The sequence below is a fragment of the Saimiri boliviensis genome, chromosome 5 (assembly GCF_048565385.1).
Source record: "Saimiri boliviensis isolate mSaiBol1 chromosome 5, mSaiBol1.pri, whole genome shotgun sequence".
NCBI classification, from domain to species: Eukaryota; Metazoa; Chordata; class Mammalia; order Primates; family Cebidae; genus Saimiri; species Saimiri boliviensis.
In genome coordinates this window covers 77,241,889-77,253,853 of record NC_133453.1, presented here as the reverse complement: position 1 = coordinate 77,253,853, position 11,965 = coordinate 77,241,889, and the positions used below count along the sequence as shown (strand labels likewise).

Sequence of the window (11,965 nt, the reverse complement as noted above, 5' to 3'; positions counted from 1 at the left end):
CCATGTAAACTTAGAGGAATGTACTTAAAAGATAGATTGTATAAGAAGTCAAATGATAAAAGCCTAGAAAAAATTAATTTATACTTATCTGAAGGTTACAAATTAGACTTTTAAATTTTGTTTGCAGTTGGTGGTGTTTGAGGGTCAGCTAGAAATGAAAGCCTGGATTTTGTGCTATGTTCATAATATAGTTTGTTCCTTGATCAAATAATAGGAAAGGAAACTTAGAACTCTTTGTCTGCAAAGAAGAAAATTATCTTCCCAGTCAAATCTGTGATGAAATAAGACTACAAAAGGCATAATTTTCCTTTTTTATTTTTTGTAATATGTTTTTCTTCAGTATGTTATATTGTCTTCTCGAAGCAAAAAGTTCTTAATAAACATAGTATTTCTCTTTACACCTTGTTCCATTAGTGAAGACATAGTTCACCTAAAATGGCATCCTCCTCTAAATCTAGACTTTTTGGAAATGGCACATATGATTGGTGAAATCAACATTCAAATTCATCCTAACTAAATTAACCACTCTAATTGTTCAGAAATTATACATTTGACTTATTTGACAACATTAGTGGTGGCTTTGCCATTGAAAACACCAGTAAATATTTTGAATGCATCTAGGTAATTTGGGGTTTTGAGTATAGTAGACACCACAGCAATTTTTCTGAGTGATATTAAAACTGTCAAAAATGCAAAGTAGAATCACCAGATCTTTAGTGCTTAATATCCCTAGTATAAGATACTACAATTAATGTAATTTATTTTTTGCCAAACACCTTGTGTCTTAGTGAACATTTAATAAACTACATATTCTTCTTATGCTTTAAATGAGTATCTTCCAGCTAACAGTGAGTGACTAATTTTATGACTGTTGACCAAGTTAATTTATATATTTTATAAAATCCCATGTTACTTAATGGATGGAGGATAGATGGCAATATCTTGAGCAAAACCTTTCATAAACTTACAGAATTTTAAATCAGCTTTCACTTTTAAAAAATCCTGGAAAGGAAGTGATACATAGTCACTTGACACTGATAATTTTATATAATTTGCTGTCAAATTCACTTGGTCAGTTTTATAAAAATGTGTGAATAAGTAATCCACATAATTTTGTTCTCTGGCTTTTTTTTCATGAAGATATATTTGATGATGTGAGAGGACATAAACTGAGTTAATTAAAAACAACAAAAACAGAATTATAAGTGTTGTAGGAAAAAGCAGATGTAAAAACACGATGTGTTGTTCACATTGAATGGTGATAATATGGCTCAGCAACCTGTAATCTTAACATCCAGGTTATATAGATGGTCTTTACTGACCTATCCTGAGGTTGATTATGATTATCTCTCTTACTTGGAGGCTTACTTGGAGGCTTTAAAACTTTTAAAATGACAAACCGTATTATTCATGCAAGTTTCTGCCAAATGACATTCTGTATTAGAACTCTTTAACACGATTCTCATCTAAAAATGTTCCTATGACTTTTGGTCACAGGAGGTCTATGAAGGAGCTTCCATGGTCAAACATATTTAGAAACTCTCACCTTATAAACTTGATAATGTATATTAGTGTCTGAAAACCCAAGGTTAATAAAATCAGTCATGTTTAATTTTATTTGACCCAGTTTTTTTCCAAATTTTTTGACCACAAAACCCCTTTCTGTAGCAAAACTAACATTCTGTGCTGATCCAACTCAATTGCCAGGCATCTCTTCTGTACTTTTCATTAGCTAGACAGACTTTTATTAACAGAAACATTGGGCCTAGAGAATATTTTGCTAGAATTTTTATACTGAAATACAGTTCACTTTTTTGATGGTTTAAAAATAACGAATATAAATATTTGTTATTAAAGATTAAATAGTTTTATGATGAACACAACTGCAATATGAATATAGAGTAGTTGTTTGCACTGGTTAACTTATACCCCAGTTTTTTTATGATGATGTAAATTATTGAATAATGTACACTCTTAATGTATAAGTGCTTTTATTTATACAGTTAACATGTTTCCATGTCATTTTGAGAATTTTTTTAATAAACATTCAAATAGCTTGCTGTAAAGTTTCGTATCATACAAAATCTGTTACATATATATTATGAGATGCTTCAGTTCAAATAACAGTGCAGTAATTCACCTATAACTAAAAGACTGCCAAATGATTAAGTGTCATGTATTGCACTTCTATTTTGAGTGGCAGTTTACACATTTTAAATTACATCAAGGGTAAATCAATACTATGGAAATCTTAATTTGGTCCACTTTAAATGTAATTTCAAGGATTTCTCAGTTAATCTATTTAAACATGCATCCAGAAAAAAGTAACAAGAAATGTAGTCAAGTTAGTTACGTTTATTTCCAAAAAAAGGCATTTAACCTAGAAGAAAGTAGAATCTGTTAATGTAAAGTCTGTGGAGTTAAAAAAATAACAGAAAATCAATTTATTTGTGATTATTTCTTTTAAGTAAAATATAGACATCAAGTTCTCTTTTAATCTTATGGCATTACCAAACTGGACAAACAAAATAAATACTCTGTCAGAAATGTGCTCCTCTTTGTCTTTTTATGTTTGACAAACTCATAAATGATATGTTTTCTTCTGTTTTTCTATGGTTTTCTGGGAGATTAATAGGAATAAACTTGTTAATATCTGGTGAATTAAATCTGGTGAGTAAAATCCAAGACTTCTTTCATGCTAACATGTTCTGTTTCATAAGCTTTAAAATGCAACCATGGGTGTTTTATTACTTTAAAACTTGTTAGAAGATCCCAATTTTTTGGTCTTAATTCAATCATTTACATAGTGAATTAAGCACATTGGAATAAATAAGTAATGCTAAGGGCATCATCCAAGAATATAGAGTTTATTATTAGATGATACAAATAAAAAATACTTAGGACTAGTAAATATTTAGAAAATTTGAGTGTAGACAGGATTTTAAATGAATACTGCCCAGATAATTTGAAGTCTAGAATGAGGTCATCACATAGTACCTATATTAAACTTTTCCTGTAATTTAGAATACTGAGCATAAAACTACTTTCCAGCAAAACACTGGGAAACAGGAAAAATTTGTCTTACTCAGTATCAGCTCATTTGCTGGGAAATCTGTGCTTTAAATCATTTCCTGCCATATCTCTTTCTGCTTGTGTTTTAAAATATGTTTTTCTGGCATATAAAGAAAGATTCTTATATACTTAGTATTCCTTTTATCCAGGTAGCTTGGTAATATGCAGCTTTGTGGATTATTTTGTGGGTTTCAAGACTCAGGTGTGCTTCTATATATCTGAATAGATAGTGAGTAGACATTGGCAACACTTCTACATCACTATGATGTGCCATACTGGAAGAGAATGGGGAAGCTCTTTCCCTATGTGCTAGTTATGTTTTCTTCAGATGTGCCCCTTCTCTAACATCAGAGATGGTGGCAATTTGCAAAGCTTATAGGGAGTGAGAATTGGCCTAGATTCTCATATAATAGCAATATTCAGGGACACTTATGTAAGGAATGATTAGGTCTTAATTCTGACATATTGTGAGAGGTACCCCAGCGTTTTCCCTTAACCATAAAAATGTAAGTATGTACAAATACATGCATACAGATATTTGCATTCTAGTTGACTGTACTGAATCAGATTTCATTTTGCTATAATTATTCAATTTTCAAAGGATAACCTGAAGAGTAGAGTGCTAGTATGAATGTACCAGAAACATTAAGCATTCATTTTTTTGAATATTATAAGCCATTTAAAAGTGATTTTTAAGATTTTTCTGAACTTTTGGATGCATATTTAATTTCCCATAGCTATCTAAATGTGGTACCCTCAAATTTATATTATGGCAGGTGATAATTTATCTTATGGTAAGATCTAAAGTATTTAGCTTCATATTTAGAGTCTCATTTTCTGATCAGCCTCAGTTATAAAAACCATTACAGTTTTTCTATTTGTGTTTGGTTTTTCATTTGTCAAAGGGAAATATTCTCTTGGTGTTTGAAACCTTAAAGATGAAGGTTAGGAAATATAAGCCACTAAACAGACTCAACAGTCCTTAGCTTACATGCCACATTATGGCCAACAAATGCAATTTACAAGTTTTCTTGAAGGCAGTTTGATATTTTTCCCCCTTAAATAATAGAGAAGCAACTGGGGGAGGAATTAAGAAAGTATGAAACTCGGGCAAAATAAAACATCTGGATAGTGTCATTCTTGGTTAAAAAATGAAGCAAACATACATTATAAAAAGTTATTTGCATGTATGTTAAAGCCTGTTTATCCATCAGAAATTTTAAGTAAACAGTAAATGTTTCAGTCAGTCACTGTTGTGGTCTTAACAGGCAATCATCGGTGAAACATGTTTCTTCTGTTTTAGATTTAATGCTCTTTGCCACTCAGTCTAGCTTACTAGTGTCCTGATGGAACTCTGTAATAGCTGTAGCACTGTTATGTGATTTCATTAAATAACATCAGCACCACCATGCCTGTATCTAGCACTGTTCCTAGTAAAATGTTGGAAAAAGTTGGCTTGTCTAGTAAAAGTATCCTACTTAGCTAATGAGATTTACTTTCTTTTTCCTCAAAATAATTTCTTTTACAAATTCTTGAATTTTTCATGTATAAATAGATCAGAAATTATATGCTCATTCTTAAATTATGTATATATACTATATTTTCAATACAACTTGTACACTTCCTTTAGCTACCAAAAATTTGCAACCATTTTTACATGAAATGTACATTTTTCTTATTTACAGTTATCTGTAGAAGCTTATTGCAAAACTAGTTGTGCAAGTAGATTACACTGTCAATACCACATACCAACCTTTGAAGAAAATATTTGCTAAAAAATAAATATTTCTGCACAGAATATTTCAAAAGCATTATGATTTCATGCTACATTATGTGCATAAAAACTAGGAAATAGTATGTGTTTTGGTAGATTGTTTCATTTTGTGTAAAGCATTCCAAGGTACTTCCTGCTTAGCCAGATGTGAGCTGCTTTGTATCAGATGACTGACATTTTCAAGTGATTACACACATTCTTTTTGGAAATGTATTATTCTTTAACTGGTAAACATTCTGATGTAATACATTTTCCCATCAAAATTATAAAATGAAAATTTCAGCTAAAAAGAGGTAACGTGCCTTTAATTGAAATCAGTACGTGGCTAGGAGATAAAAACTAAAGATTCCTCAAGATTTCTAATCTTATTTAACATTTGGGAGAAAGATGCCGTATCACTTCAGTGGTATTATAGGGGCCTTTGAGGAGAAAAGATTACTGAGCCTTTAATTTTACCCCAAAATAAGAATGATGAAAATGTGGGATTTTTTATATAGCTAAGCAATATATGTCAGCATAAATAATACAGTTTAAATGTTAACAGTTGTGATTATTTTCAATATAAAAACATTAAAGCATACAAGAGGCAGTACAAAGAATATAGGTTAAACATAGTGCTTTAAAACCATAGGTATACCAAATTATTTTACATCTTTCAAAATGTAAGTTAATGGAAGTCAAAGATGTAGTGACTATAATTTAGGGGATTCATCTAATTTTTGACATTAGCTTTTCAAGAATAACTATGTTAGTATTGCCACTTCTCATAATAAGTACTATTTTATTGGGAGTGTTTCTGTAATCTTGCTATTCTCGTTTAAAAGTTTGATCATGATTGGTAGAGCAATGAAATTTGTCAATTGATTGTATGGTTCTGTGTTCTGAATATTGCATTTCTATAGATGTTTTAATATATTCATAGTAATAACATGTTTTAAATAACTTCTTGTTAGTCATCTCTCAATCTCCATGTAATAGTTTGTATATATAAGCCTCACAGTAGTTTCTTTTCATGCTTTTGTTTATTAATAATTCATGTCTTTCTGTTATTTTTCTGTATTTGACATTTAACCAAAGTGTGTTTGTACCACAAATGCATGTGATGAATTATTGTACTCGGGCACTGATCAATCACAACACCTAATACTGTACATTTAAAACATGATCCTTTAAGTTTGAAAAGTGGCTTAACATCACATCATTATAAGTAGAACCACAGAAAAAAATTTGAATGGGAACACTTGAGGAACGAGGGAGAGAAGGATGAGCTATTGCAAACCTAGAAAACAACTGGAATGCAAACGTATAAATTATTGAATGGTGGACAAAGGCAATATTTGACCAATATAAGGTTGCTGTGTATACTGGTGTTCTGCTCTGAGCAACTAGATCTTTGGGAGGTATGTGAAAATGACTTTATAATTTTTTGTTATACAATATGAATGTACGTGCTGGGTAAGGGAAAGAACAACAGAAATGTTTTAGAAGACCTTAAATAGTGCTACTGCACCACCACCATGTTCCACCATCTTTGTGAAGATGCACAAGTCACACAATGATCTTATAGATTTACTATAAGAAGAAAGAACGTGCTTTATGGTTTACAAAACATTTCTGTTTATGTATTTCAGAGGATCCTCAACATACCCCTTCAAGATATGTTAGATGCTACCTCCATTTTTATAATTTTGGATACTGGAGCTTGCTTTGGGTTTGTCCCAAGAATAAATGGAGAAGGTAGAATTTGAACTCAGGTTTACCACATTGAGTCCCCTGCCATTTCCACCATTCCACACAAGAGCTTAGCCAGTTTAAGACTGTGTAACATATCTGTGCAATGGAAGAGTGACCTAGGAGTCTGAAAAGAACCATTGCAACTGTAAAATTCTATTTTCTGTAAAAATAGATAATATATTTACTTTCAAAATTGTATTTTGTAAATGTATTTTCAGAAATCCATCTAAGGACTAAATCATAGATCTAAAGAGGGACTTCCACAGTGAGCCAGCCTTTATAGAATACATTCTAGTAGTACTGATCGACAGATTACTTTTACATACTTGGCATGTAACATCGATTCAGAGTAGATATGTTTATAATAAGGAGATTGATACTCTCACTATTATTATAAATAGTATTACTTTAAAGCTATAAACCTAATAGTGCAAAATAGCATTAAGAGAGAGGAAACAATAGCTATATGTAGGTTTTTCTGCATCAAAAACTTATCTTGGTAACAGTTATTTTCTTTGAGATGCTGCACATTGTGCAAAATCTAAATCTTGGGAAATTGTTCTCCTGCTTGTTTTTAATGCCGTGTTTCTGGATGAGAAACAAGGAACCCAGCATTTTTTTTTTAGCACCTAGTATGTGCCAGTCACTTTACTATATTTTATCTCATTTCTTCCTCAAGCTTCTGTGAGACAGGTACCATTATCTTATTTTGGGAGAGTCAAAAAAAGACTTGGGGAGGTGAATAACTTGCTCAAAGTCACACAGCTATTCATAAAGAACTGGTATTGGAACCCAAGTTGGTCTGACTGCAGAATCTATGCTTGCTCTTCTATATTGATAATTCTCAAATTTTTAGTGTGTGTAAGGATCATGTCAGAGAGGGCTTGTTAAAAGATAATTGCTGGGTCCCACCCCTAAAGTTTCTGATTTAGTAGATCTGGGGTGAGGCCAAGAATATGCATTTCTGCCAAGTCCCCAGGTGATGCTAGTACTGTTGGTTGGTGGACCACACTTTAATGACCACTGTCCTATATCATCCTGTCGTCTAGTGCCTCTTCAAACTCACATGATAGAGACATGCTTGTTTTACTGTAAAAATATAACTTGATTTTTTGATAAATTATACAATGTTGATTTTTATAAATAAGTAATTTACTTACATATATTTATTTATTTTTGGTTTTAGCCATAGATAAGAACTTTAAAGACTCTACAATATTAAGTTATAAGTTAATGTTGCAGAATTTTTTTTTTAATCATGAAAGTACTTTAGAGGAAAGATACTGTTGTTATTTAATGATAATTATTTTAGATATGCCAATAAGGTGATACATTTTATCATTAGATAATATATGATGGGGTTTTAAAATGACATTTGGATAAGAACATTTGTTTTCTAGTCATTTTGGAAACATTTGCTAAAGTTCAACCTGCAAAAGTACCTTGTAAGCAACTCTTACACGAACATATTAAACCTGACCCCAAATGCCCTGACCTACTTTCCATACTTCCTGACCAGAAGAGTAAGATAGTTCCACTGTGATGACCAGTACAGTATAATGGACTTAAGAAACTATTCTGTCCCAAATCTGCCCCCTGCCTTCCTATGTTTGTTGAATGAGTTATTATTAATTTAAAAACCCCATGAGAACATTGCTTCATCATTTATTATTCCTGGTTTTCTCAACTAATTAAAGAATGTGACTCCCCTATCGGGAGAATGATAAGTCTAAGTTTCAGCTCTTTGCCCAGCAATTAATAACAGCAGGAGAGCATCTGATCCAAACAAACTTTAGATTTTAAATGACATTTTATTTGGGCCAGGGGACTAGGTAACATCAGTTTTAGGGGGAAAGCAAAAGGTGTTATGTTGGTGCTTCTAATTACCTAGAAGGAAAGCATTTGCTACACTGCAATTATGATTGGCTACAGCAGTTCAACCTGGCCCTCAGCATGATCCCTAGATGGAGAGGTCAGACTGTTTTTGCACCAGCCAACGAAGGGTGGGAGATAATGGTGCATTTAGACATTAGGTCTTTGGCTGGGGAAGGGTGTGAATTTTGTACATCAAGATAATTGCTTTGGTCGTCTATAAGTCACTTTAGCCATTGAGTCTTCTGACGTTAATGCCCACTAATCCCATATTTATATATATGCTCAGGTTCTTTTTAAGCTAATGTCCTGTAGGAGGAGAACTTCCCAATCCTGTCCAATTCTCTGAGGGTTAAGATTTTAATATAAGCAATTATGTGAAGGGATGAAGAAAAAGGTTTGTGTTGTGCTAGAATTTAAACAAACTGAATGCTTGCACACCATTCCCTATCTTCCTATTTCTTCACGCTTAGTTTTCATAAATATAAACAGAAGTTTTATGTGGAAGGCTGGATTTTATTCATGTCATACCAAATGTTGCAGCTGAGGCATTCATTAATCAATCAGATTTCAATACCTCACCTGCCAAATCCTCTCTCCCTATAAATGAACATTGTCTGGTGAATTCATTCTGAATGTTCCTGGAACTTAGGCCGGCAATCCTTATGAAATTTGCTGCAGCTGCAAAAATGTGTCCTAGTATAGAAACAAAATCCCAAAATAGTCCTCTGAATCAGAGTTAGCCATTTATGGGACTTTCTCTTCCCTGCTAGGCACCTACTGAATGTTTGTTGAATGAGGAAGTGAAAGCATCAGTTAGCCCCTAAGTTTGTATCTGCATAACACAAAATAATTTGGGAAACTGGTTATAATTATTACACTTTTGTATAATAGTATATGTTTGAATTGACTGGTCATTTTGCATAATGCACTTGGACATTTATGTTTTGTTTTTTCAAAAATTAAGCAGGAGTAAGAACAAGTTTATGCTTACAGATTGCCTTCCACATGGATTACCAATTTATGTGACCATTTAAAAATATACAGGGGGCAGTCTAAGGTCACTTTAATCACACTTTAAAGAGTTTTTGTAAATTTAAATAAATAGCTTGCATTTGAAGCTGATTAACAGATCAGTGTCAAAGTTTGAATATCCCGAAGGGATAGAAGTTAACCCATTTAAATGTGCACAGATAAAATGTTCTTAATGGACTAAGAAACTTTCAATAAATCTAAATATTTTTGTTCTGAAAGAAAAGATACAATGGATCAGAGTTCATAATTTTTAACTTGTACTTGAATTGAAAAATAAGATTTCTTAACTAGAACTTGACTGATCAGAATCTTAAATTATAACATTTTCTTCACCCCAATTTTATGAGAGACATACGCTCCCCACAAAAAAACTAACAGTTGAAGATATTTTAATGGAAAGATATATTTCATTGTATGTTTTGATATTCTGAGGTCAATATATATTCATTCCAATCCATGCATAATGTATTTTTGTTTAATTTTCAATTGGCAAGTGTTTGAATTACTAAACAAAACTGAAATTTTACTGATGGTATGTGCATTTTCTTTTTAGGCACACTTTTTCCATAGCTGGAAGTACACATCGAGTAACGTATTTAATGGAAGCTAGTTTTGCCATGCAAATCCACTGAAATCATACATTCTTTGAAAACTATGTATGTCCACGATTTTTTGTTTTTTGAGATGGGGGTCTCACTTTATTGTCCAGGCTGGAGTGCAGTGGTGTCATCAAGGCCTCCTGAACTCTTGACCTCCCAGGCTCAACCCATCCTCCCACCTAAGTCTCTTGAGTAGGTGGGATTACAGGTGTGAATTACCACACCCAGCTAATTTTTAAACATTTTTTGTAGAGATGGGTTTTTGCCATGTTGCCCAGGCTGTATGTCCATTATTTTGATCAAATTCAGGATTTCTTTAAAATATGAATCACAAGAAAGCTGTGGATATCAGTTTGTGTTGGTCACAGTTTAGCAGTTCTTAAGGAGACCACCCCTTCACCCCCCTAAAAAAAGCAAAATGAGAAATGTGTTCTTAAGCATTCTAGGAAATGTGCCAGTGGAAAATACTTTAGATGATTTGTGAATGCAATTAGTGACATAATTTTAAGTAGAAAGGCTTTGTTCTCATTAACGTTGGCCTATGTTTAGTATTTGGAGATGGCTTCCTATACTGTCAGAGGTTTATAACTCAAACTTTGTATTTTTTCTTCCAGTGTGGAGTAAGGAATGTAACTTTACACATCTTGATACAGAATGACCTGAATCTGTTTGCAAAAGTGACTTAAGTTCCTTTTATCCCCCTGGAATTCCCATGAGTTGAGGATCATCTGAATCTGAGTTGCATCCATGAACAGTTTTATCCCTTGGTTTCTTATTTGCGTGGAAGGCATTTTCATATCAAAGTACTGGTTTAGTAAAAGCAGTAAATAGGAGTCTCCATGCAAGAGAAATTGGAGTTTCCTAACATGCATGTGATTTAAAAAATAAACATAAAAAATAAGGTGCCATGAGATGCTGGCAGTTTTAACATTTGGAACCAAAAGTTCTTATGTATATTTACATCCTAACTGCTCAATTTTACCTTACAAGCTTCAATTTAGGAAAATATACAGTACTTTTGCATATAGTGGTACCTTGTGAGCCCCTGAGTCAAGTAGAGAGGATTTAAATAGAAAAAGGAAAACAGCCATTAAAAGCACTTACATTGTATGTGGAGTAAATAGTACAAAATGAATTATTTTCCTGGAAGACCAGGATCAGAAACATGCCTATGAAGACCCAAGATTCCTACAGTGCTTAGGGATGATTCTGGCAAAGAAGGATGCCTAATTGGATGAAGGTACGTTTTTCTTTGCCGCAGATGAAGCTCTAAAGAGAGATCACTGTCTTGTTTTAAAAGTGAAGTCAAGTTGTCTTCCGAAGCTGTATTCAGATGCACCCCACTTGAAAGGGATTCTTTGGATTTAAGTTTAGATTTTTCAAGGTCTAGAAATTCAGGACACTGATGGAAAGAAAACAAAACATGCTTTTACAATTCACATTGATAGACAGTCATTGAAAATTATACTAATAAAAACTTAAGCGTTTTCTTTCCTCATTAATCTATATTTGATTAGTGACATTAGCCAACATTTCCCTCCTAAAATGAGTCAAGACATCGGAGATTGGTTATCAGTATAGATAATCCTAAACAACCGTTCCAAGAACTTTTATTTAACCTTGGAGCCAGATTTTAAAAATCAGATTTAAAAAGTATTATTTTACATTGAGTTTTCCAGATGAGTTAAAGTCAAAATTTAAGACAAAATTGGGATGAGGAAGAGGATCATTTGATGTGTAAGAGGGTATCAGGAGGAAAGAAAAGATGGGAAGTAAAGTCAGTCATCTCTAGTGAGGTAATATTACCTAAAAAGGCTGAAAACAAAGAACAAAATGGATGATTTTACGTGTTTCCCAGTCATTCAAAACTAGTTAAATT

At 32.7% G+C, this 11,965-nt stretch overlaps 1 protein-coding gene across 3 annotated transcripts in view; it reads right to left on the bottom strand.

The window, feature by feature from the left end:
- Window positions 1-299: 299 nt before the first annotated feature.
- Window positions 300-11,965, bottom strand: part of KCNH7 (potassium voltage-gated channel subfamily H member 7) — a 477,505-nt gene continuing 465,839 nt past the window's right edge. For all 3 annotated transcript variants that reach the window (XM_003921927.4, XM_074399586.1, XM_074399587.1), the window contains one exon: window positions 300-11,488. In XM_003921927.4, coding sequence (XP_003921976.1) covers window positions 11,222-11,488 — 267 coding nt within the window. In that variant the 3' untranslated portion in view covers window positions 300-11,221. The remainder of the gene's footprint in view (window positions 11,489-11,965) is intronic.